A 27,184-nucleotide genomic window follows, 5' to 3' on the forward strand; every position below is an offset into this window, starting at 1 on the left:
CCTTTGGGGACCTATGTTTTCTCATCCTTAAGATGACGCAAGGATGACATTCTTGTCACTCTGAGATGAAATTCCCAAAAAGATCTGCTAGACATCTACCAGAGAATGAGTATGGAAGTCGTGCCCGCGGGAGTATCCATCCGGATACAGCAGGGTCCGCATCTCTACGTGCCTTCCTCGCGCCCCTCCATGGCAACAGTAGCTAGGTGCCTTCAGGCGTTCTCGCGAGAACGAGCCCCTACAGGGACAAAGCGAGGAGCCCTGGACTCCGCCGCACCACGTCAACCCTCGCCCCAGCCACCTGCGCGCTGGGCCCTCCTGCGCACGCGCGCCCGAGAAGTCGGACAGTTGGTGCCCAGACACCCGGGCGGCTCCTCTCAGCACCCAGACCCGAGGCGCGCGAGCGCGACAAGACACCACCGCGTAAACGCGCTCGGGGGCGTCAGGGGCGCGCAGGCGCCGCGGGGGTAGTGAGGCCGCGCAGGCGCGGACGGCGTTGGTTTGAAGAAGACCTTCAGCGTTGCCCTGGCGGAGCCGAGACAGGCCCTTAGGTTGGAGGTGAGGCGAGCTGAGGCCGCGTACCCGGAAGACATGGGAAGGCCGGAGAGTGGGGGGACTTGATCCAGGGGAGGTCGACGGAGGCGGGCCTAACAGAGGGCGGTGGAGGGAGACAGCGGTCTAACGGGGCGCGGGCCGGGCAGGCCGCGGAGGGCAGAGGGGACGCCGGCTCCTGCCAGGGACCTTGCTCCTTGGCCGCCTCAGGTGATGGAGCCCCAGCGCAGGCGGGGGCTGGTGCCGCAGCGAGCCGCGACCTTCCTACCACCCCGCATGCGGACAGGACTTTGTAAGGCTAGAAAGGAGGTCTGTTTCTAGGGAAGTTGGGTCCTTGAACCCCAAACCACTCCGGCACCCTCGCCCTCACCTTTCTCTCTGGAATTGTTGACCAGCGGGGTCTTACACTGCTGGCCGAAGGGAGGATGCTGTCCGTGCAACTTAAAAAGCAGAAACGAGGAACAAAAGGGGGCTGTCTACTGACTGTCAAGTTTGTGGTTGTGTAAAGCAATATTATCTAGTTAACGCCTTTTTAAAAATTCCAGTCTGCGTCTAATGCAACCTCGGTACACGGTGCATGTCTACGAAGTACATTTTGTAGAGCTAATAGAAATATGTGGTTATAGCTTTACTCTCCAGTAACAGGAAATCTCCCTGACTTCTTGCTTTTTGCTTGATCATACCAGCAATGCATTTCCCGTCAGAATCATGGACCTGCAAAATAATATTAAATTAGGCAGAATTGAGATCAGTAAACTAAATCAGCTACTTGACTTTTGCAAAGTATCTGATACTGGTTTTGAAAAATGACAAAATGAAAAAGATTATAACTAGTACCTAGAGGAATATATATGGGTGCTTGTGAATATTTCAGTATATCTTTTCTCTTGTCACTAAGAACAACTGAAAGCTTTAGACATTTCTATTTGAATATATAATTCCTGCATTTCTATACTTATCTCCCAAAATACAGGCTTCTGGCAAAATTTCAACGAATGAATACTAGCATCGATTGTGATCATAATATGAAGTTAGAATTGAGAATATGTAAAAGTCTTGAATTGATTATTGAAGTATAAGGGACTGAATTATAAAATAATTGCTCTGGAAGTGAACTATGAAACTCTGTAGCTTAGAGCACAGTTTTATTCTGGTTTGAGTCAACATATCCATACCACTCTTTTACCTTTACTACATTCTTTCCTCTTTGCTTTGTAATTTGGTGGTGGTGGGGAATTGAACTTGGGGCCTCCTGCATGCCAGGCTAGCATTCCACCACTGAGCTACATTGCTAGCTTATATTCCTCTAAACTTTCTATATGGTTATATATTGCACATGAAATTATGCATGTATGTATATAAAATACTCTGTCCTCTTAACTTTATATCATAGTGTTTGTTATATTTATAGGTTTAGATTAAGGAACAAACTTTAATGAATTCTCAGTTAAGAAGTGCATGAGGGCTGGGGCTGTAGTTCAGTGGTAGAGCACTTGCCTATTCTGTGTGAGGCACTGGGTTCCATCCTCAGCACCATACAAAAATAAATAATAAAACTATTGTGTCCAACTATAACTAAAAAAAATGTTTTTTAAGTTCTTCCTTAAAAAAAATGTAGTACATGAAGCACTTCAAGTATGATGGTCAAGTATGATGGCATAGATAGAAACTTAGCAGAAGTTCAGATTAAGAGCTAGACTAAATATAAATAGCTGGACTAAATATAAATAATGCCTAAATAAATAGTTTGAATGCCTAGATGATTCAGGTGTAGTAATTGTAAGTGCTAGCTGAAACAATGGATTTTTCTGGTATAATAAAAGTGTGCTCATGGAACTGGTTAAAGTGGTTCTGTAATTGGTTAGACATGGCTTTTGAATCTGTGAGAGGCACACAGCAGAACCTGCTGCAGGAAAGAACTTCCATTATAGAAAAAGGGCAAAAGAATTGTGTTGGTAGCTTTGGCGAATTTGATGTGAAGGTCATGTTGGCAGTAGACAAGTTGGGGCAAGATGTAAAGTCAAGGCAGCTTAGGTTTTCAAAGTTATAACTGCAGAGTTTACATCAACTTTGGTAAACAGATTTCTTAAGGTAGAATTTATCCTATTTTAGTTAATGATAAAATTATAAACTTTAAGAAGAGCTTTGAAAAAGACCATATTCTGGATGAATTCATTTCAATTAGTATGGTAGCTTTTATTTTAAGGCTTCTTTTAAGCCTTGTTTCAGAGAAGCAAAATGTTAATCCTGAGGATTTTTTCCTGTGTGTGTGTGGTGCTGGGGATTGAACCCAGGACTTTGAGCATGTGTGCCATCACTGAACTACATCCCTAGCCCCAACTCTGAAGGTTTTGGTTACATATATTGTTACAGTTCTGTAAAAATTTTACCTTGTGGCTGTACGCAGCTCATTGGCTATATAAGGTCCAGTAAAGCTTTTTCTGAAGTAAGTTTTGAAGGTTTTGTTTTGTTTTTAGAAGAGTATCATTTAACAGAACACCCCCCTTCAGCCTGTGAGACCTTTCTTTTCTTTGAAATGTAGTCAGAAAGTTATCTTCTGACTCTCATGAGAAAACCTTTTATTTTCTAGTGTTCTGGAAAGCTCTTTTTTTAAGGAGCAGAATGCCTTTTCTTAACTTTGACATTAATGATGCAAAGGAAGAAAAAACTATGCCTCACAGGAGGAAAGAGTAGAACAACTTTAGGTGAATACATACTAAATGATTACTCCTTTGTTCTCATCTTTCTTTATAAGATATGTGTAACACACCGACTTACTGTGACCTAGGAAAGGCTGCCAAGGATGTCTTCAACAAGGGATATGGTAAGGATATACTATTATAAATCTCCAGGCTTGGGTAAGGGTTAGTGTTGAATAGCTACTGTGTGTACAATAATGTGATAGTAAAATAATGGTAAGCCAACATTAATTTACTTTACAAACTTTAAGGGGATAACTATTAACAGGCTATTAGACATCATTCTTTAGAGATAGAGTTCCTTAAAAGCATTTATTTTTAGATTTTAAAATTTTAGGCTGTGCACATTTAATTTTTTCCTGATAATATTAATTGTATATTTCAACTTGTATATATATATATATTAGCATAATATTTTCCAGTGATTTTGTTTCTTAGAATAGAAAATATTCCTTTCATTCATTTTTTCTTTAACTTATATTTTAAAAGTATGTCTTTATTCATTTTGAGGGTCTTAAAAATTATACTTATTTCATTGTAATGCAGTTTCTTCTGGAATACTCACCTAATGAGAATACCATGTATTTTCCATATGGAAAGTAATCTGTGCTATTTTCATAATTTCTGAGTGAAAAAAAATGGTGTGTCACATTTTGTATATTTTTTTTTTTTGTTTGTGTATCTAGGGTTTGGCATGGTCAAAATAGATCTGAGAACCAAGTCTTGTAGTGGAGTGGTGAGTAGCTATTATATTTTGAATAGATGTAGCATAATTAACTTAAAAGGAACTTGCTTAAAAATAATTATTAATCTAGTTAAGTGGATTGGCATACTTTTGGAATTGTGCTCTTTCTTACAGTTTTGTTCTGCTCTTGATTTCACTAACTCAGCCAGTGAAACCTATAGATAATCAGATTGAATGTGACAGAGATACTTGTGTTTGTCATATGAGAGTATTCTCCATCATACTCTTAGAAGATAGAGAATATGTATTTTTGACTCATGTCTTTGCATTCATGAAAATATATTACCAAAAACTTTATTGCCATTATAATGGGTTCATGTATGTTTTTAAATTAATTTCAATTTCTGTCTCTTCATGATTAGTTAAAACAAAATGTAGAAATAAAAGTATTTCTACATGTATGCACATCAGTAATTAATTCTTTAATTTTTAACTGATGATGTTCTTAACTTCCAGTCTTGTTCTCTCCCTTTCTTTTTTTTTTTTTTTTTCCCTGGTGGTGCTGGGGATTCAGTTTTGAGGATTCAATTGTCTCATGCTAGACGCATTATACTACTGAACTATGTCCCCAGCCCCAACTTGTCCTTTTTTCCTCTGGAAGTAAGAATATAGTAAAGGATGTATTGACATATTTTCAAAGCATCATTAACCAAAGTTTTTATTCAATAAATCTCAGCAAATAGGTTAACTTTTTATTAACTTCATTCTCTGATTTCTCCTCATGAGCTTCATCTTTTGTTTGTATTTACCTATTTGAACCCATGCAAAGTTTATTTCTGGAAATAAAGATTTAATTATAAGGACAGAAGCATGTGAAATTCCTATGATATTTTCTGTTGGACTCTGTATAATTTTTGGTTTGTCTCTATCATTCTTTTTCTGGGATTCTGTAGCATAAATAAATATAAATATTCACCTGCCCTACTAATATTGGCATATTGTATGTATGGCTGTGTGAAAATAGAAAAATCATACATGTTTTGAGTAGGTTTTGGAATTTGTGCAAGTTATGTTTGTGTTGTGAATGTTATCAACTAAATTTTATCTCCCCTTTCATGCTGCTGTGGTGTGATTATATTCATTCAGATGGTAAGGAAAAAAGCTTGTTTGTTTTTATGGTTGCTTTTGGTCTTGGTACTTGAAATTTAGGATAAATTTCATTCACTGTTTCTTAGATTGTATCTGCATATTTTTATCATACAGCATCTATTTAACCGTGACATTTTTGTTCTGTTGCTTACTAACATGTAATATAGAGCTGTGGATGTTATATGCATGTTATAAATATATTTTTCACTTATTTGACCTAAGTATGAAATTAGACTGAAGCATTTGTGGGTGTGGAGTTCAACTTAGAACAATCTAGTCTTCTCTGAGATTTTTACCTCTAGCATTTTAGTTTCTTGACAGAGCTTCAAACTAAGAAAAGTTGACAGTAACAAGGAAGACATGTAGACTATATCACTTTAATTTTATTCATAAAATTTTTCTAACCCCAAAATTAATATCTGTGTTTGCTGTGCTTGACAAATTTATGAAAATGTAAAAATACTAAAACAAAACAATTGTCACATTAAAGAATTACATGGACTGTTAAACATGGCTAACATTTTATCGCTTTTTTCCTAAGGCCTTGCTCTAAATGTGCAGCATGATAGTCTCTTTGAAAGCTTTCTGTGTGGTGCTGATAAACAGATCACAGTTTCCCAGTTGTTTCATCTGCCTGTGGAATTCAAGTTAGGGGGCAGGGTTTTGTTAAAGGGAGGATTCATATTGCAGGCAGTGAAACAGAACTGGTCAGGGTTGGCAGCCTTTTATTCTGTTGGCAGTATTTCAGAAATGCTCCTTGCAAACAGGACCAATAAGAATGTTTTTTTCTTGACAGTTGTAGATTGTCAGTGACAGGTGTTTACTGTTTGCATGCCCCTAGAAGGAGGTCTGTTTCTAATTGCTTATTGTCATATGACTGAAAGGATACTTAAATTGGGAGGAGGATATACTTAAGGCATTCATAGTAGCTGTTGGTAGAAAGCAACTTTATAAGGTAACAGGATGGAGAAGAAGGAAAGAGGGATAAATTGTAGCATTTTACTTTATTGTGAAAAATAGGTAGATGAAAATTTCAAGTATTGAAATTGTTTATGTTGAAAGTTTTGCGGATAGTGTTGTAGACAAAAGCAGTTAATGTTTTCACAACATTGTGAATGTACTTAATACTTCACGATAACGTGTACGCTGTACACTTGAAAACTGTTAAAATGCTAAATTTTATGTTAATTGAATTTTTCCAAAATATAAATACATTAGAAAAAGTAATAGGCTGGGGGTTTAGCTCAGTGTTAGAGTGCTTGCCTAGCTATGCACAAAGCCCTGGGTTTGATTACTAGTGCTGCAAAAATCAAACAAAAAACAAAACCCAAAGCACTGATTCTATTAAAGGGGAGGGGTAGTGCTTTGGGCTTTTTAAGGACCTCTAGATTTAATTAGTAGTTTGAAAGGCATTACAGAGAACTGATGATGTTTTTTAGACCATGAATGTAAACTGTTTAAGATTCAATAATTTTGTCTTTTGGCATTTATTTTTAGTAAAGATATATTTCTTAAGGAGAGAATTATTTTTATTGTTTGCTTGTTTATTTATTTATTTTGACACTAGGGTTTAAACCCAGGGGTACTTTACCCCTGAGCTACATCTCCAGCTTTTTAAAAAAAATTTATTATAATTACTTTATTTTATTTGTTTATTTTTATACAGAACTAAGGATTGAACCCAGTGCCTCACACATGCTAGGCAAGCAGTCTGCCACTGAGCTACAGCCCAAACTTCCATCTCTTTTTATTTTTTATTTTGAGACAGGGTTTTTCAAAAAGTTGCGTAGGGCCTCACTGAGTTTGCTGAGGATGGCTTCAAACTTGTAATCTTCCTGCCTCAGGCTCCTGAGTCACTGGTATTACAGGAGTGTGCCACCACACACAGCTTGAAGGAGAGACTTTAAGGTGCCCATTTAGGAAGAGTATGTAGAACATTAAATATCAAAAAAGAAAGATGATTAATTAAGATATGTAGTAAGAGAGGAAAAGCAGAAGGAAAGCAGGATTGCTATAAAGTAGGGCACTGGTTTAAAAGTAAATTGTATTAGTTTCTGATGCATTGAGCTCTGCTTTCTGAAATTAATGTTTTCTCTTTGATGAGATAATTTTAAAGTAATTATCTTTTTGTTTATCAGGAATTTTCTACTTCGGGTCATGCTTATACTGATACAGGGAAAGCGTCGGGCAACCTAGAGACCAAATATAAGGTCTGTAACTATGGACTTACCTTCACCCAAAAATGGAACACAGATAATACTCTTGGGACAGAAATCTCTTTGGAGAATAAGGTAAGAGAAAGCATTAGAAGTTATTTGTAGGTTCAGTTTCTCTTGAAGATTGAATGATGAACAAACCTCAAATATAATCTGAATGAGGTCTTACACCATATCTAATAGCTGTATTTTTTCTATGCATGTGTTTTTTTTTTTTTTTTTTTTTGGTATGTCTTACATTTCTAGAAATAAGGCTTTGTTTGTGAGTCCTCTGATTATTACATAACATCTTTTCTGATCAGTTCTCATTATTTTGTTATATAGTTGAACTTTTTCTGAGTAGAATAAACTATTTGCAGTAGTTTAGTTTTGTAATCATTGTAAAATTGGCTCCACAAAAAAATGTTTCTAAAATTCTTTAACATTTTCAAGGAGAAATATCAGTAGACATTTGTCAAGTGCCCACTATGTACAGGGCACTGTTTTTAAAAGTGTATCTGTATGCACGTTGTCAGATAAACAGATTACAGCTGAATAAATTATTTAAGTTGACTTGTTATATCATTACAGTAACTTCAAGAGAATGTAGCAAGATTATTTTGTTGTATTGGAATTTATTACTTTTGTTCTATAATTTATGTTATTTGCCTTAATAGGATTTGGCCTATACATTTTAACCTCCTTTTTTGAGATGGGGTCTCACGATGTTGGCCGAGCTGGCTTTGAATTCCTAGGCTTAAGGGATCCTCCTGCCTCAGCCTCCGAAATAGCTGGGGCTACAAGTACCTGCCCAGTTGGCTCAGCTTATAACCTGTTTTTTGATGGGAGAACCATGCGGAAGGCTAGGGGTGAGGGACGAGGAATAAGGGGACAGGGAAGGTAATTTAGTATATAATTTAATATCTGGCTTTCTTTAATGACTTCCTATTTTTGTTAAAGAGGAAGTTAAAGGAAACTTAAAAATTGGCTCTTTGAGTCAAATTAAGTATTAAAAATTACTAATTGTTCATTTAAAATCTTTGTTTTTCAGTTGGCTGACGGGTTGAAACTGACTCTTGATACCATATTTGTACCGAACACAGGGTAATTATCTAAACCCTATTTTATGAACTGTTTTTGAAGCCTTAAAGGTTTAGAAGGGAGTTGCGATGAAAGTTTAGAGGCAGAGAGAAATTAGGAGGCTCCTGTTAAGAATACTAGAGACCTTGTGTATAAAAAGATAAAGAAAGATCCTTGAAGTAGGATAGCATTTTCATTTGAAAATTGAACAGATGAACAAAAATATATGTATCTATTCTAGAGAGGCATATTGTAGAAAAAAGTTTGGGAGCTAGAAGGGTCTAAGACCATAGGTATATCTTAAGCTGTTCTAAAGATTGATGGGTATGGTATTCTTCTGAGAAGTTAATTTCTGAAGCAAATAATCTTCAGAATATAATATAATTTATGGACTCTAAAACACCATAATGAATAGTTTTGCTACTGACTTGATTTCTTAGTATACTCTGTAAAGAATGTGGATGTGTTATTTCCTCTAAGTTGGTTCCCGGCTATCTGAAGGACAAAGGTGCTGCATAAATGGAAAGTAGAATTTCTTCTCAGTTGTAACTAGTATCTTTCCTGTTACATGCTTAGTTACCTTTAGGACTAATATTCTCATCAGAGATTTGACTGGAATAGGACATGGATTATTAAGAACTAATTTTGTCTGTTCAGTATTATTCTTCAAAATAATACATTTCTTTTTATGATAAGTTAATGTGTATTGGGTGTTACTTTTGTGGCATTTGCAAACTTATCAAGAGATTTAGTTCTCATATGTCTGTATACCTACATCTCCAGTATTAATTTGGCACTGAAAAATTTTATTCCTTTTTTAATAAAGTTTTAATTGACATTTTACATGTTTTATGGGTATTGTGTGGTGTTTTGATATTTGTATGCATTGTGTAATGTTCAAGTCATAATAAACGTCTCTGAACATTTATCATTTCATGGTGAAAACATCAAATCCTTTTTTCTTTTTTGAATTATATATAGTACATTATCTTTATCTATAGTAACCATACTGTGCAATAGAATGCCAAAGCTTAATATTTCCCATCTAACTTAGAATCTGTTGACCAACCTTTCCCCTTATAGTTTTATTTATGCCTTTATAAAATTAATCATGAAGGTACCCTGTTATTTGAACTTGCAGTGAAGAATAGATAATAATAGTATGTACATTTCTAATATTAGTAAACTTACATTTGTAGAGCTAAGTAATCTGAAACATTTTTAGTATCCTTATGCCATCTACCAAAACAGTATCTACTTTGGGAGAGAGAGGGTCTTAACTCTAAAGATTCCTGCGTTAATAGTTGAGACTTATGTTGTTCTCATTTGTTTTTTACAGAAAGAAGAGTGGGAAATTGAAGGCCTCCTATAAACGGGATTGTTTCAGTGTTGGCAGTAATGTTGATATAGATTTTTCTGGGCCAACCATTTATGGCTGGGCTGTATTGGCTTTTGAAGGTTGGCTTGCTGGCTATCAGATGAGTTTTGACACAGCTAAATCCAAACTGTCTCAGAATAATTTCGCCCTGGGTTATAAGGCTGCAGACTTCCAATTGCACACTCATGTGTGAGTATTTATAAATTGCTTCTTCTTTAGTACCAGTGCATTTGCCCCCCAAAAGGTGATAGTTAGCATATTGAGAAGATTAGAAGTGATGGTAATATGCTGTGGAGGATACCCAGCCTTGCTGTGTTTTCATTGTCAGCAGAACACTGTCAGGAGGCCAGTGCACTTAGTGCATGTTGCTGCACTACTGGTACTTACTGGCTTCTCAGCCTTTACCCCAAGCTTTATTAAGCTCTAGAATCTGTAGGAGAACCACTACTAAAGAGACAACCCAGAACATGGGTTATCCTCTGGGTATAAAAAATCTTTTGGAGAGTTCTGCTTCTTCCTCTGCTACCCTGCTATCTATGCCATCTGGGCCATATCTAGAAACTGGTCTGTTTGGATTACTAAGAACATCTTCTGTTCTTCTATATTGATTGGAGCATCCTCAGTAATTCTATGGAGGTTTTCAGGTATCCTTGGTCAGAACTGCTTCTCCTATTACATTCAGAAGTAACAGAAGTCCTCAGAGCTGTCCTGGGATTCAGTTGTGTAGCCTGCACTCTGTTGGCTGAATGAATCTGTACTTGTATTTTAACTCTTGGCCAACTGAATATTGTACTGTACCAGGACATAAAAGAAAAGGGTGATCCAGGCATGGTGGCAAACACCTTTATTATTATTAAACACCTGGATTATTCCCAGCGCCCTGGGAGGCTGAGACAGGAGGATCATGAGTTCAAAGCCAGCCTCAGCAAAAGCAAGGTGCTAAGCAACTCAGTGAGACCCTGTCTCTAAATAAAATACAAAATAGGGCTTGGGATGTGGCTCAGTGGTTGAGTGCCCCTGAGTTCAATCCCTGGTACCAAAAGAAGATAAAAAGGTAAGATAAGTGTTTTTGAAGTATTACAGATTGCTCTCCACTAGATACTCTTATTCACTTATGATGGCTAAACAGAGTCAAACAGTGATATAGATAGGCATTGATACTGGTAAAATGGGAAACATGAAAGCTCATCTGTGATGCTTTAAATCTATAATTGAGGTGCTTCTCTGGTGCCCCCTTGATATCTTAGGGATATGTTTTCTCACTCTAGGGCTATGTTTTAAATAACATCCAGATTTGGCTTTCCCATATTTCTGCTTTTTTAAAATTTTCATAATCTTTATTGAACTCTACTTTGAAGTTTCTAAATTTTATGAACATCCCAAAGATCATATTTACCTGCCTTTGTGCATAATTGAATCAATCTAAGAAACTTACATTATATAGCTGGGTGTGGTGGCGAATACCTATAATCCCAGCAACTAAGTAGTCTAAGCAGGAAGATCACAAGTTTGAGGCCAGCCTCAGCAATGTAGGGAGACCCTCTCTCAAACAATAGAAAGGACGAGGGATGTAGCTCAGTGATGGAGCAATAAATGAATCAAATGTTACTGTGTTCTCATTAGGTGATTATAAATTGCACAGCTGGATTAAGTTCCTTGTTTAATGGTCATTTATGTTAGAAATTTGCAGAAATCTTTAGTTGCAAAATGGAATCTATATTTAGATACTCTTAGAATTTGTTTCCATGTCATAATAATGAATGGTACAAACTAATATTTATGACTTTTTCTTATGCTATGAAAACAGGAATGATGGCACTGAATTTGGAGGTTCTATCTACCAGAAAGTTAATGAGAAGATTGAAACGTCAATAAACCTTGCATGGACAGCTGGTAGCAACAATACCCGTTTTGGCATTGCTGCTAAATATAAGCTGGATTGTAGAACTTCTCTGTCTGTAAGAATGTGCTACTAGTTTGGATCTGCTCTTATGTTTTCATCTCAACTATAGTTGAATGTTGTGATATGATTGTAGTTTGTGCATTCTTTATTAATTTTAATGAGATCGCTCATTGTATAGTAAAAAGATAATTGTGCCGGGGGGTAGGAATTATGGATTCTACTCCTAGCTCTTCCTCTGTTTGGCTATTGTCTGACCTTCTGAAGTAGTTTGATCTCTTTGGCCTTAGCAATTTCTTATCTGTAAACTCATGGGATAGGATTACTATTCTTGTTGTTATTGGTAGTTCTTAATAATAGTAAATCTACTCTTAGATTTCAGGGACTTAATGCTTAGACTTTCTGTATACTATTTCATTTAATCCTCGCTACTGTATGTGATGAGTAGTGTATCTTTATCTCTGATTTATAAATGAGAAAACTGGTCTAGAAAGGTCAAAGTCACAGTTTGTGGCAGTGTCAAGATTTGAACCCATATCTGATTTTCTGTCAGCAGAGTTCATGTTATAACCACTGTCAGGTTGTAAACTAGCATTTCAAAAAATTCAGTTCATAGGCATATACCATGCATTAAAAGAAATTTGCTCAGGGCCTTTAAGCACACATTCTCAAAGTTGCCACTATTCCTCTCAGCCCTATTGACTTCTTAAAAGGCTAATCTTTTTATTTATACAATTTTCAGTTTTACTAATTCTAGTTTGGCTCCAAAGTGCTTTTAGTTTTGGAAACCTGATGCATGAGGTAGTGGTTGTATTGGCTACATATTGTGAAATTGATTGTCTTCTGTTTTTATTCCATCTCTTAATCTTAGGCTAAAGTAAATAATGCCAGCTTGATTGGACTGGGTTATACTCAGACGCTTCGACCAGGTATGTAAAAGAATTAATAACAGAGGGGTTCGGGTATAAGGTGATAAAGGAACCACAAGAATAACCTATAGAAAGACATCCTACAGGGCTGGGGTTGTGGTTCAGCAGTAGAGCGCTCGCCTAACATGTGCAAGGCACTGGGTTCAATCTTCAGCGCCACATTAAGATAAATAAATAAAGGTATTGTGTCCACCTACAACTAAAAGAAATCTATTAAAGAAAAAGAAGGATAGCTTATAATCATTGTAGGTTGATTTCAGACCATTTTATAACATTTGATCAAGTACTTTCAGATCAAATACTTTCACATAGAAAGAGTTTATTTCTAACTATAATTTGGTCACTCTGGCTTTTTAGTTTGGTTGATCACTCATTGTTTGTAACCCTGAACTCCAAATAAAAGTTTGCTGTGATCATGCTTTACGCATGTCAGATCAGAGGATAATGGATAACCCTATTCCAATTTAGTACAGCTTATACCCAGCTTATAATTCATGCAATTGACTGTCCATTAGTTCTAGAAAACTTAGATCTGATTGTAATGTTGGCAATAACTGACTGTGGTGTTTTCTTCTTCCTAGGAGTCAAACTGACCCTGTCAGCTTTAATCGATGGAAAGAACTTCAGTGCAGGAGGGCACAAGGTTGGGTTGGGATTTGAACTGGAAGCTTAATGTGGTTTTAAGTAAAGCATCAGATTTGTTCTTGGAAGTGAAGAGAAATGAACCCACTATGTTTTGGCCTTAAAATTCTTCTGTGAAATTTCAAAAGTGTGAACTTTTTATTCTTCCAAAGAATTGTGAATCTCCCCACACTGAAGTCTAGAGATTGCAAGTCCATCCTAAGGGAGGTTCTTGAAGGCATGCCTGGAAGTTGTCATGTTTGTGCCACATTTCAGTTGAGTTCTGCAGTGTTAATTTAAATTTGTTCCTCAGCGACAGTGTAGTGTCATGTTAAAGGAAATGACCTGATCCTCAAGTTTGTACATCACGTCCTGCATGTACCATACCACTTTTTCATGATGTTTTAATATATTGGTCTCTGTGCTATAGTGGAATCTTTGGTTTTGCATCAGAGTAAAATAAAATAAACCCATCACACTTGGAACACGATTGCTTATCTGATTTGCTAGTGGTGGTTTTCTTGTATTTGATGTGGTCTTTTAAAAAATACTTTCATAGATGGGATATGTATCCAAAGTGGTATTTCTAAAACGCTGTTGCCTATCCTTTCTACTTTCATTAACCTCACACTTTCATTGCTTGGGCTGAAGGATGAAAAGTTAGATTTTGTTCTTCTGGGGAGAAATACATCTGTTGAGGTATTTGCTTTCTCTTGTGGTGTGACAGGGTAGTGTCATGATAGTAGTTTCATAAGTCTCCTGAGAAAGAGGGAGGGTATGATTTGGTGAAAAGATGGAGCAAAGAAAAGAGTACAATTTGGGGAAATATCGGATGGGAAGTGATACTGGTAGAATAGTGCCAAAGCTGTAGAAGGATGCCTCTGGATCCTCTGGGGCTTCAGAAAAATAGTTTTGATTAGTTTATCTAGAAAAATAAGCAAAGAAGGAAGTACCACTGAGTACTTCCTTCTTTGCTTATTAGAGTAGAGTTTAAGATTTTCAGGGCTTTCTAAAATCATATTATTTTAAAAAATGTATCTTCTTTTTTTTTTTTTTTCTCTTTTGGGACAGGTCTGTCTTTGTTGCCCAGGCTGACCTCAAATTTTCAGTCCTCTTGACTCAGTCTCCCAGGCAGCTGGGATTATAAACATATGCCACTATGTGTGGCTACCCTGTCTCTCTCTTTTTTAGTATACAAGTAATATATGCTGGTTGTAATAAATTCAAACTATTTAGAAATAAAAGTACCAATTCCCATTCCTTTTTCCAATCTTTTTTTTCACTATTACTTTTATATATATCCTTGTAGATATTTTTTTATTGTCTATAGATTTCACAAATACCTATACATAAAATGTTAAAAATGCATATCTTGTTTTGCAATATACTTTTTTTGGTCGGGGGAGAGTGTGGCACTGGGCATTGAACCCAGGGATGCTTTACCACAGAACCACAGCCCCAGTCCTTTTTCTTTCTTTCTTTTTTTAACTTCCGACTTGCAGTCCTCCTGTCTCAGCTTCCTAAGTTGCTGAGATTACAGGCATATGTCAATTACAATTGACTGCAATATATTTTTAAATTTAACATCATACCAGAGTCCGCTTTGTTCGTTCATGTCTGCTTCATATTTTTTATTTGCATGCTTTAGTGTAAATGTGACATAATTTATTCCCCCCCAACACTTTTTTTTTTTCTTTTTAACCAATGTAACATTGAATGTCATCATTCACTTTTGTGAACAAAGCACAGCAGCACTGCCTGGTAGAATTTTCTGTGATGATGAAGTGATCTACATCTGCACTGCCCTATATAGTGGGCATGGTCCACAGCATACCAATGGTTTTTGAGCACTTAAGGTGAAATAAGGGCAACTCAGCAAATGAACTTCTCATTTTATTTTATTTTAGTTAATTTAAATTAAAATAACCACATATAGCTAGTGGCTATTGGGCAGTGTAGTTCGGTAAGGGTTTTCTAACCATGAGATGGTCAAGTCAAGGTATAGGCATGTGGTAGGTAGTACAAAATGACCTTTCAAAAATTTTGTACCTATTTATATTTCTACTAATGGTGTTCAAGTGCCTATTTTATTACATCCCAAGAAACACTGAATGTTAGCAGACTTTGAAATTATTACAAGGTTTATTTATTTATTTGTTTTCGTGGTATTGGAAATTGAACCCAAGGCTTCACATATGCCAGGCAAATGTTCTACCACTAAACCACATCCCCAGCCCTTTATCACTTTTGTGGGAGAAAATATACTGGTTTTCCCCCATATTTTTATTGTATTATAGTTGTACATAATGGTGGGATTTGTTGTTATGTGTTTGTACATGCTCACAATGTAATAGTATAATTTGACTGATACCATTCCTAGGATTTCCCCTTCCTAGTATTTCCCCTTTCCCTCTCTTTCTCCCTCCCACTGGTCCTTTTTCTTTTTCTCTCTCTTTTTTTTTTTTTTTTTTTGTGTGTGTGTGTGTGTGTACTAAGGATTGAACCCAGGGGCGCTAAACCACTGAGCTGCATCCCCGGCCCTTTTTGTGTTTTGAGACAGGTTCTTACTAAGTTGCTGAGGGACCTCGTGGAGTTGCTGAGGCTGGCTTTGAACTCGCTGTCCTCCTGTCTTAGCTTCCCGAGCTGCTGGGATCCCAGGCGTGGGATACCACGCCTGGCCCTTTTCTCTACTGATCTTTGATTTTCATGAGATCTGCTGCCCCCCTGGTCAGTAGACACATTTGCTTTTTGAAAAATTTTTGTGCAAGTTACCCCTCAGACCACCAAAACTGTCTTAACTTTACTAGACAATATCCTTTACCCAAATTATGGGTAAATGGGTAATAACTTGATATCACTTATATCTATAATACCAATCACATCATTTTATTTTTCTAATATTATCTTTAGGGTTGAACCCTTATTACAAGTAATAAAATATAACAGGAAGGTGGGTAAGCCATAAATTAGTTCTGCCTCATTAACACCCCAATCTAATTAACATGTAGCTAGTGGCTATTGGGCAGTGTAGTTCTTACAAGAGAGTCCTGCTTCATGTGCGTGTGTGTGGATGGGATGCTGAGGTGGGCTGACTAGAGTGCACCCAGGAATTCCATCATGGTGGGGGAATGAGTCCTGCAAATTGGAGCCAGCTATAGTGTGTTTGAGAGCTTTGCTATCCAAGGGCAGTTCTTCAGTCTAGTATGATTAAAGATAATGGATAGAAATGATGGGGATGGGAACTCCTAAGGATATGTGCAAGGAATTGCTGATGAGAATCACCCTTAATTATTTGTTATTTATCTCCTGAGATGGTTTGTGTTTATGGCCTAGAATGGATGAGAAGGGGATTGCTATATTTTTGTATTTTTTCCCTTTTGCTGTTTCTTTTAAATGATGTAATTGATATTGCAGAGCTGAAACCAAATTTTGTATTAATGATACAGTCATGTAAATATAAACATAAGTTCAGCCTTTATTCAGTAATTGTATTGAGTCATGGCTGGTTGGACTGTCTGCTAAGAATCCTTATCACTGACAGAGACATTAAGTTCTAGTAGAAAGAAAAGGATATAAGCTTTTGTATAAGCATCATGCTGGCCTTTTTATAAGAACCAATCTAATCCTGAAAACATCTTGGAGTCCAGAAATCCAGAAAAGAACACCATGAGAGAGGTTTCCCAGAACAGAATAGTTCGTGTGGCTTTTCATGGCTTCCTTCTCTCCCCCAGGAAATGTAGGCATTGCTGCTCACCTGTGCTGCTCCCCAACCCTTCTTGCCTCCTCCCTACCCCAGCTCTGTCTCCGCCATGTCTGTTTGGCCCTCACCACAGCCTGTGCTTGGCACACAGGAGCAAAAACTAACATGATAAATATATATTTTAACATCAGTGGCCTCTTTGGTTCAGTGGCTTCACTTCTAGGAATTTACCTTGAGGAAATCATCAGAGATGCACTGATTTATGTGCAAGGTTTCTCTCTGCAGTGTTCTTTGTAAGGATGAAAAATTTATAACCAAATGTGGACCAGTAGGGCAATAGTTAAATAAATGATGGTATATTCATTAAATGGAATATTTGTCTGCCATTACATTCCATTTTTCTAAAGGAAACAGGACATTTCACAGTATAATGTTAAACAGAAAAAATTAAAAGATTAATCTCAATTTTATTTAAAAAAATCTGTATGCAAGTATGGGAGAAAATGCTCAAAATATCTGTAGTCATTATCCCAGGAAGGTAGAATTATAAGTAATTTTACTTTTTTTATACTTTATATTTCCAGTTTTCTAAAGTGAATTTATTATTTCTGTAATAGAAAAAAGAAAAAAAAACCTCTACCGATTATTTGAAAAAAAGGCAGAGGTGCCTAGAGTAGCACAACAGGCAGGGTGTCTAACAGGTGATGAGTGACTTCAAGGCTGAGCACTCAGGGTCCAGAGGCATTGGCCAAGAAAAGAAATGCCATTCGTTCCTACCTGCTACCCTTTGGAAAGTTATCAAGTATTGGTGTTGCTTCTGAGAAACTAATAGGCATGAGGTTTTTATTTAAGTTTGTAATGAAAAATTAAAGTTAACCAGTGGTATTAATTGCTTCTGCAAGTGACCAGGAATATGTCTCAGTCCATTGCTAATTTAACGTCATACTCTCAGTATCTGTTCAGGGACAGAAGAGGACAATAAATGTCTTAAAGTTTCATTTGGTTACTAAATGTCTGCTCTTGAAGATCACTGAGAACTCGGCTAGGGCTCAGGTTCTAGAGCCTTGGATAGAAAGAGATCTAAGAAAGAGCTGAAGCCATTTCTGTGCCTCTCTTGTGTTGTCTTAAGGATTGCTGTTTTCTACACATGTGGTCCGTATTCCCTTTAAACCTGTGGCCTCTCATTCTGGATGCTTGATACTCTGTTTCCTCTGCCAGTTTTTCAGAGGACAGATCCCCCCCCCCCCCGCCCCCCTTTTGCTCTCACTTAGATGTCGGCATTCACCTTCCCTGACTCTACACACTGGTTCTTAGTATATGTTGTTATATTTGTGTGAGGAGCTTTTGCTAATGATAATTACATTCACTTTTACCCAGGGGTTTCTATATACCTCTGGGGCCTTCTCAGAATAAGGATAATCTATTGAAGCCCCATTCTCCCTCACCCAGGTTTTAAACAAATTGTAAATTAAGACAAATTGTTAGTAGATCGAAGTAAAAAACATCCTTGCTACTGCTGGAAGCTGGTTGATGCTCTAGCTTAGGGAGAGAGTCATAAGCTATACAGGGCCAGGACTGACCTCCCCTCCTTCCAGGCTGGATGGCATGGACCAGGGGAATGCTTTGCTCTTAAGAGGAACTGACTCCATCATGTCCAGTTCATTCTTCCCCAGTGGCCAGCGATGAGGAGCGTAGCTCAGATAGAGCACATATGTAGCACATTCAAGGCCCCATATTCAATTTCTAGCTCCCAGTGGGGGAAAACCCCAAACCCCAAACCAAGCCAAAGCAACAACACAACAAAAAACTAACTACACTTCCTTCCTCTGTTGGGTGAATGAATGAAAGGGTACAGAGTGGGTTTTAAATATGGCCGAGGCACATGGAACTGGGAATAGTATTTTGTGTGTGCACTTTGAAGCTGTAGTTGGTTCCTACCTTTTCCCAGAAATTGATTTGTGGGAATGTGCCCAAAACTTGAGTTGCTGGAACAAGTGCAGTGTGTTCTTTGACACATCTTCCTAGAGATTCTCATGTTCCGACTTCACTCTGCCTTTAGACACCCTTACTCCCATCTGGTTCCTGGACAGCTGCTTCCTAAAGCCAGCTAGAATTCCCTCCTGAACTCCAAATCTCCTGTCAGATATTTCTCCTTGGACATTCTGCAGGCATCCAGAACCCACTATTTCCCAAACAACCTATGCTTTCCAGGACCACTCTGCACTTGCAGTCTCTGCCAAATTTCAACCTTTTTCTGAAAACTTCTCTGATCTCCTCAAATCACTTAGCAGCCCTTGCCCACGGCTCCTGCTCTGCCCCAAAGCCTCAGGATGGCAGCAATCCCACTGCAGTTGTGTTTAATCTGTCTCCTCTTCTGCCTGTGAACTTCTAGCGGTCTTTTCATCTTCCTATCCTGGCCAGGTCAGTACCTAGCACATGAGGCTCTCCTGGATGTTTGCTGAACGAATGAAAATAAGCCATTATAGGCGGGTGAGCCAAGTCAGACTCTCCAGTAATGAGGACTTTTGCAAGTCATCATGGTCACCTAAGACCATCAAAGGAAGCACAGATAATTTCTGGCATTTTTTTGCAACTCTAAATTATGATAACACTGTGTGAGACGACTTCCCTGCTGCAATTGTAAAGGGTCTGAAAAGATAGTCATAGTTGTAATTAAACTTGACGCCACTAGGTGCCGCTCTGGTTACCTGGGTGGTGCTTTCTGTCTTTGGAGTCGTTCAATCCTTGCCCCTTCCCTATCAACTCATGGTTTGGAATCTCTTAAATTCAGGGTTTAGTTTAAACTTATGCGGCAAATCTGGGGAAAGGCAAGAAAATTGTTCATTCTTCTCTGGCCAAAATCCCTTTTGCTTTTTAAGTAGGTTTAGATCTTGCCACATGGAGAACTGTTGGTTGTTCTCAATACCTTGGAGAACGCTTTACTTAAAATCATATTTAATTCCTCATATTTCCTTCATAGAAACAGGCAGAACAAACCCCTTCCTTTTCTTCCTAGACTTCCTTTTCAAGTTATTAATCACTGGTCAGTGTTCCTTCTCTAAATCTTCCTTCTAGATCTATACTTTTTTGTTTACATTTTTTATCTTTGTTATAAACACGTGTCCTTTAAAAATTAATAATCCTGATTTTTTAGAGCAGCTTTAGTTTTACAGAAATCTGAACAGAAAGTAACAATATTCCCACATATTTGTTCGCTTCCTCAGCCCCTTACTCTAGCCTTCCTATTATTAACAGAGTGTATTAATATAGCACATTTGTTACAATCAATGAACCACCAACAAATAGAGTTTGCTTTTTTGAACAGTCCTCCTTTTTTATGGAGACTGCAGTGAAGGACAGTCTGACAGCCGCTAAATTGGAAGAGACTGAGATAAGGGTCAGGAATCCTGGGGTCTTCTCAATCCCTGTTACCATTTGGCTGCCTAAATGATTTCTCATTCTGTGCCTTCATTTCCCCAGTGCGTGGCCAGGTCCAGGTGTTTCAAAGACCAAATAAAATAAGGGAAATGAAAATGTTTCAAAAAGGATGGAGGTGGGATGATGGTGTAGTGGGGACTTATTTTTCTTTTTTTCATAATATGCTTCAGGTTGTTTTGTTGCTTTTTTGAGAGTAAAGGATGATATATTATAGAAATATAAGAGGGTGAAAATTCAAGTGTAGGGTTACATTTCCTATTTATTTAACCACATTGTATAGGTCTCACCCATTTTTTTTTTTCTCATCAAGCAAGCAGATAACCCACACTCCACTTTCTTTTAGTCTGTAGGCAGTTTTGTCTTGTTTAGCTAGCTGTTTCCAGCACCCATTTCAGTGTTCTCAGAGGAGTTCTGGAGGGAATTGTTCAAAAAAAAAAATTGAAGCAGTGAGATTGGTTGTGGTGGTGCTCACAGCACTTGTAATCCCAGCTATTCAGGAGGTTGAGGCAGGAGAATCTAAAGTTCAAGACCAGCCTCAGCAACTTACACCCTCAGCAACTTAGTGAGATCCTCTCTCAAAATAAAGAATATAAAGGATTGGGGATGTAGCCTAGTGGCAAAGCTCCCCTGGGTTCAATCTCTAGTACAAAAAAAAAAAAAAAAAATTAGGTGGTGAGATCAGGTATGGAACACTCCCAGAATTCTATTCAGGAAGCTGAGGCAGGAGAGTCCACTAGTTGGAGGTCAGCCTGGGCAAGATAGACACCTTCCCATCTCAAAAAAAGAAAAAAGTAATGAATAAAGGCTTCATGTACAGGAAAGGAAAACAAGCACTAGTTCATAGAGTCCTTGTTCTGGGCCAAGCCCTTCAATATATAATCCTGTGAGATGGTCTCAATGTACACATTTTGCATATGAAACTGGAGCTAACAAGAGACTAAGGAAGTTGCCCAAAGTCACTGCAATAAGCAGGAGCTGAAATCTGAATTCAGTTTTGCCTGACTCCAGGAGCTGCTCCTCCAGGGTCACTATAAGGTAACAGGCAAATTTGGTCTCCCACAGGTAAGCAGAGTCTGGATACAATCTCATTTTAGAACAGCAAAACACTGCGTAATCATTTTTTTTAAATTTTTAAGTTGTAGATGAACACAATGTCTTTATTTATTTATTTTTATGTGGTGCTGAGGATCGAACCCAGTGCCTCATATGTGCTAGGCAAGTGCTTTACCACTGAGCCACAACCCCAGCCCCAGTGTGTAGTCTAAATTCTACCTTTTCCTGGTTCTGCTTTATAATCGAGTAAAATCATTGATGACACTGATCTTTACATTTTATTTTCCAAACTGTAGGATTTAAAATTTTTTTTCTTCTACTACTTGAGAATTCTGAAGCTTAATGTTGTAGCTTAGGAAGTGGTGGTGGAAGGATTTATTTAAAAAATTACCTCGCTGAAGATATTAGATAGTTGCTCACGAGTTCAGTCCCTCTGGAAGGCAGAAATCGAAGAAAAAGACAACTGTCCAAGGAGTTCCAGCTGCTTTTAATAGTATCCCAGCTCTGCCCCTGGGGAGCCCAGACACTGGGCAAGAGTCTCCAGGGTCCTTCCTCCCTATGTAGGGCTCTCTTGTCTGCCCCAGGCTGTTCTCTTCCGTGTAGGAAAGCTGTCTAGAACACACACTAAGATGCCAGTGATTCATGTGTTTCCTTCTTAGAGTGTTTGCATTATTAAAGGGAGAGGCTGGTGAAATCTAAGGAAAGACTCTTGGGGATAACTGCAGGCTACTGGCCCACCAAAGCCTTCTACCAGCATCCATCCCCTCCCCTGTGACATAACTTATCTTCTACCTGACCTGCTTCCCTATCCCGTGGCCTGACGGGCCCCTTCCACCATTCACCAGAGCATTTGCGCTGTGCAATGACTTGAGGGGGATGAGTCTGGGTTAGAGTGGACTTTTCCCCTCCTCTAGGGGGTTCAATTGTCAAGTGGCTAGCCCATCTGTCAGATAATAAAACCTGGGAAAGGGGGTGTAGTGTGCAAGGCTTCTCTCAAAACATTGCTGGTGAGGCATGACCTTTGTCCCCATTCACTTGCTGGAAATCTGCCTCTGCCACCTGCCTACTTGGAGCTGCGTCAGGACTCAGGTGGCAGTTCTCCAAGGACAGGGGCTGCAAACTAGAAAGGATCTACTGCCTGCATCCACCAGACTGGTCTGTGCAGTATTGCTTGCATTGTGTTGTGTTGCTATTTTTGTTAAAGAAAGTGCAATATGTTCCAAAATCTATATCAAAAGTGGGAAAATGAAAGGCATCAGGTGACTTAAAAAAATCAGTGATTCAGCATGGGGGCATGCTCCTGTAGGCAATCACTTGAGCTCAGAAATTAGAGGCCAACTTGGGCTACAGAGTAAGACATCATCTCAAAAAACAGAGTTGGAGGACTAGATTTCTTTGTGGAGATGGAGTGTTCACACCTGGCCAGTGTTGTTCATCGGCTACCTCCTTAGCTCCTGAAGGGATGGCAGCTTTTGGCTGCTGCTGCTGCTGCAGAATATTAAGGGGGATATTTTCCTCTGAAGCCTCAGGTGTTTTGTTGTTGGCTGCTTGTGTCCAGATAGATAGGATTTGCACTTACCTGCTGGCCCTTAGCCTGGAAGTATGGCTAACTTATGAGCCAAGCTGGAGAGGCTGAGCAGGAAGAGGGGTACCTCCTTTAGCAAAGTCCTGATCCAGGGACAAACCTTGTGGTCAGACAGCTCCAATCTGTATGTGTTTGTTCCCAGTAGGGATTTCTGAATCCTGGCTGTGTAGGCCATTCTTTCCTTTTCTCGTTCTTGTGTATTTTCTGCATAACATGTAAGGGTAGTAAAATAGGGGAGAAAATGTATCTGAAAACTAAGAGGCCAAATTATATAGCTTTTATTTTTGTGGAAACTCTGAAAGATAAACATTTTGTAGCTATTCAGAAAAAGACTTCAGAAGCAAACTTTTGAGGGGCATTTTTTATTATAAATTTAATATGGTTGATTAATGAAAAATCACAATGAAGTACCGAGAAAATGTTTGTCAATATAAAAATTTTAGCAGCATTTCCATAGTTTCAGGCTCTAACATTAGTCATACTTCCTCCCGCTATCAAAAGAGAAGAGAATCCAGTGGGACTACAAGAGAGCATCAGGATCTCCCACTTAATAAAGGCCTCAAGGAAATCCTCACACCCAGTGTACCTTTAGTATTCAACTCCAGCCCCTGAATTTCTAGAATGTCAAAGCAATAAAAAAGCCTCACTGGCTTTAAAGTTTGAGACAATCCCTTTTTTCAAGCTGCAGGGGAGAACAGGGATGGAAATTTAAACTGGACTTGATGTGTAGTGTCTAGTTACACATCCTTACATCTGTATATTCTCCACGCTGGTGACAATGAAAGGCCACTGCAGGGCTGACCAGTATCTGGTATGTGGCAGCAGTGGTGGTGCTGGTGGGGTGGGGAATCCAAGAGTGATATGAACAGGATGGGCGCTGGTGTCTCAGCCACACACAATGCTCTAGGACAAGTCAGAGCTTGGGTGGTCTTACTACATCCAGGTTAATGAGGAGGGGGTACAAACAACGTGAAAAAATAATACTGGCAAACTATTCCCCTGCTTCTTTGGTACTTTCCAAAATTCTCTGATCAAAAAAGTATAAGGGAAGCACTCCATTAAAAAATTACAGTTTTAAGTATTTACAAAAGTAATTATGATATATTACACAATAATCCATACATAGTATATGAACAAATACTTCAGTGAAAGCACTTGTGAACTCTGTCCTGGTATTATTTAATCTCGTGGGCCTATGTACACCTGCCCAAGTTTGTATTGTGTATCTTATATCTCATTTATCTTACAGTATATTAAAGAAGAAAGTATCATGGAGGAGGGCAAAAAAAGATTTTCCAATCTATACTTTCTTTTGAAAAAGCCTTAACATTTGCCACAGAAATCATTATGTACAAGATTTATTGAATATTGAATTCTAGGCAATAACCTCCACTCCCATTTTGAATGTTTGAAATAATGCTACCTATTCTATGTATACAATATATATTTAATATATAAGTAACTGCACCACATTATATCACCACGATAACAGTTTAATACATATTACTATGTACAGTAGTTAAGTTAGCTCTGGAAGATGAATTTCTGCAGCCTGGGTGAGGTGTGTGGTCTGGAACCATTTGAAAAGGATGTGGAGAGCTGGATGGGAGACAGCTGTGTGTGTTGGGATGTGTGTGTGTGTGTGTGTGTGTGTGTGTGTGTGTGTGTGTGTGTCGGGGGCGGGGGAGGGAGGGAGAGGGAGGGAGAGGGGTGGAGAGAGAGAGAGACAGAGATATGAGGGAACACCTTCCACATACCCATGATAGACTATCCCTTTAGTTTACTGGTTGGAAGAAGACAAATCACACATATGGAAGGATCCCATATATGAGAAGAGCCATGATAGCAGCACTGAATAACCCAGCCACTGGGACAGTCACAAACCAGGCCACAAAGATATTACGGAAGAGGCGCCAGTCCACGGCCTTTCGGGAGCGGATCCAGCCCACAGCCACCACGGAACCCACCTGCAGAAGCACAAACATTTAAAAGTAAAAACGAGGCCCCTGTATTTAAAGGTGAGACACAAAATTTACATTTAACCAATGTAAATAGGCTAAGCACAGAAATAAACTACATTATAAAATTGACAATTATTTCCCCTAAGTTTGTTAAATGTTTGTTAGGCACAATTGTTTTAGGATTATTCCATTCCATATATAGTTGTGACGTACCTTTTCAACTACAATTCACATAAACATTATTGAATCTAAACTATCAACTATGACTCATAAGGTGACAGATATGGACATGTGCAAATTAGAATGTTAATATTAATTCAAGTATTTTTTAAAAACACTCAAAGTTCATTTATGGCTTGTTGAAATTTTTGAAAGGAAAAAAAAATATAACGTTATCCTAGAAAATGAAAATCCTAAGAAAATACAATGCTTTTAATATCTCATGCCTCACAGGGGGACTGATTATGCTGAGAGTTTAATAGGGTGCCCCTTGGTCACATGCAAGTTGGATTTTAAAGAACTACATAAAATATGCTTTTTCTCTATTAATCTCCAAACACTTAACAGTGGCCAATGAGATTCAAACAGGAAAGGTGATTTAAAGCATGAGTAATTTAACTACAGAAAAATAAAATAGAACACTTAAGATGGAAGCAAACTGGAAACCAAAAAACTAGCATATTTAAAGGCAGTTAATCTTCAGCCCAGTTTGCATATCTTTAATCACAACTAAGGCTGAACTTCATTTTTTTTTTTTAAGACTGGGGATTGAACCCAGGGGCACTTTACCATTGAGCTACATCCCCAGGGCTGTGGGAAGCCATTCTAACATGTGATTGGGTGACTCCCGTTAAGGGCCTGAGGCGCTTTGGCTGTGTCGAAGCTTTCCCGACCCTTTCCTGATGAGAGAGCCCATCCGTGTGGGGGTGTGCCTGACCACTGACCCCGGGGACCCAATCACTGACCCTGACCTTGGAGTGCAGCCCCCCTCAACCTTCATTGGATGGAATTCTCCCCTGAATCTCTTGTTCCCCAAATAAAAGGCTACTCCCCGGCGTGTTCACTCTCTCTCTCTCCTGCTAGCCCAGAGTAATCCTCGCTGCCCTGCTGGGCGGCTAGAGGTGGGAACCAGAGAGGTGAGCCGTCTCGGACCTAGCAATATAAATAAGGTACTGTCTGTGTGTTTTATTTCGATCTCTTCTAACTAACTTTATGCCTAGAACCTCATTAATGAAACCACTGCACAGGTCGCGTGGTAGAATTGGCGCCACGCGGGGCATTCTAGATTAGTTAGATTGAGTGGGAGCGCGCGCTAAAAAGATAAGGAAAAAAATAAAGATAAAGGAAGATAAGGAATAAAAATAAAGATAAAGGAAGAAGTGACAATTGGGTCACAAAAGTACCTGGAGATATTGAAGGAAAGAGACGTTAAATTACTTAAAATGGGAAATTCTACTTCTACGGATAAGGAAATGTATCTGACTATTTTAGACAGTATAATTAATCAGAAAGGAAAACAGACAAAGAAAACTCAGTTATTACAATTCTTAAAGATTGTAGGTGAATATTGTCCTTGGTTTTGTGACCAAGAGTCTCCAAATTTACTTACTTGGGAGAAATTAGGAAGGAAGTTACAGAGAGTCTTTCTAATGAAATACCTGGAAGCATAGAAAATATACAGAAAACTTGGACGGCCCTAGAAGTTTGTCTTTTTGAATATATGGGCCAAAGTTCGTGGCCCCCTGAAGACCTTTTAAAAGGCATTCAAAGAGCTGTTAAGTCTATTCAAATGGAAAATCAGCCTGAGGCTAAGTTAATTTCCTTTCCCTTGAGCCGTTTAAAAACAAAGGCACTAGGGGCCAAGCCAAAGGTTAAAAATGCTAGCCCCGCAGGCAGATTGTACAGAACAGCATCATACAAGAGAAACTTCCCTAATCTTAGAGAGCCCTCCGGAAGAGGTAAACGATCTTCCTAGAGAGGAAAATACGGAAGAGACTCCTAGAGGGGCTCAGGGTTCTTCTCAACCACGTGGTTTAGAAACCCAAATTCGAAATGGCGATAGTGCAGAATCTGACTGCGGCTCACGGTCTGAGGAAGAAGAATCAAACGTTGAAACTCAGGACGTAGAGAGAAATTTTAATAGGCTACGTTTAACACCGCCTGCCCAAGCTATTCTAATTCGGCCGGTACCTGCTAGAAGGACCAAAATTAACAGGTATGCTGAATTAAAGATGACTTTTCTTACCCCAGTCCAGCAAG

General features: G+C 38.5%; 2 protein-coding genes across 12 annotated transcripts in view; one reads left to right on the forward strand and one right to left on the reverse strand.

Annotated features, from left to right (window-relative positions):
- The first annotated feature begins 393 nt into the window (after window positions 1–393).
- VDAC3 (voltage dependent anion channel 3) lies at window positions 394–13,678 on the forward strand. Of its 4 annotated transcripts, none has more exons than XM_081269269.1 (9): window positions 394–558; window positions 3,308–3,376; window positions 3,938–3,987; window positions 7,224–7,376; window positions 8,332–8,384; window positions 9,700–9,927; window positions 11,546–11,696; window positions 12,510–12,571; window positions 13,149–13,678. In XM_081269269.1, the coding sequence occupies exons 2-9, from the start codon at window positions 3,310–3,312 to the stop codon at window positions 13,225–13,227; spliced, it is 843 nt and encodes a 280-aa protein (XP_081125395.1). In that variant the 5' UTR covers window positions 394–558; window positions 3,308–3,309; the 3' UTR covers window positions 13,228–13,678. The 4 variants fall into 4 exon arrangements, with proteins under 4 accessions (XP_081125395.1, XP_081125392.1, XP_081125393.1 ...); XM_081269266.1 differs by having other exon boundaries at window positions 404–558; window positions 12,510–12,567; XM_081269267.1 differs by lacking the exon at window positions 394–558 and adding an exon at window positions 738–861 and having other exon boundaries at window positions 12,510–12,567.
- Window positions 13,679–24,648: 10,970 nt separating this feature from the next.
- Window positions 24,649–27,184, reverse strand: part of SLC20A2 (solute carrier family 20 member 2) — a 106,992-nt gene continuing 104,456 nt past the window's right edge. For all 8 annotated transcript variants that reach the window (XM_081269257.1, XM_081269258.1, XM_081269262.1 and 5 more), the window contains one exon: window positions 24,649–24,931. In XM_081269257.1, the coding sequence (XP_081125383.1) occupies window positions 24,767–24,931 (165 nt within the window). In that variant the 3' untranslated portion in view covers window positions 24,649–24,766. The remainder of the gene's footprint in view (window positions 24,932–27,184) is intronic.

The sequence above is a fragment of the Spermophilus citellus genome, assembly GCF_964194105.1.
Source record: "Spermophilus citellus genome assembly, chromosome: 16".
NCBI classification, from domain to species: domain Eukaryota; kingdom Metazoa; phylum Chordata; class Mammalia; order Rodentia; family Sciuridae; genus Spermophilus; species Spermophilus citellus.

Bases quoted from the DNA above. Each gene is read 5' to 3' on its own strand.
- VDAC3 (XM_081269266.1), top strand. From the start codon at position 3,310: ATGTGTAACACACCGACTTACTGTGACCTAGGAAAGGCTGCCAAGGAT. The intron at 7,377-8,331 runs GTAAGAGAAAGC...TTTGTTTTTCAG, and splicing joins AAATCTCTTTGGAGAATAAG to TTGGCTGACGGGTTGAAACT. The intron at 12,568-13,148 runs GTATGTAAAAGA...TCTTCTTCCTAG, and splicing joins TACTCAGACGCTTCGACCAG to GAGTCAAACTGACCCTGTCA.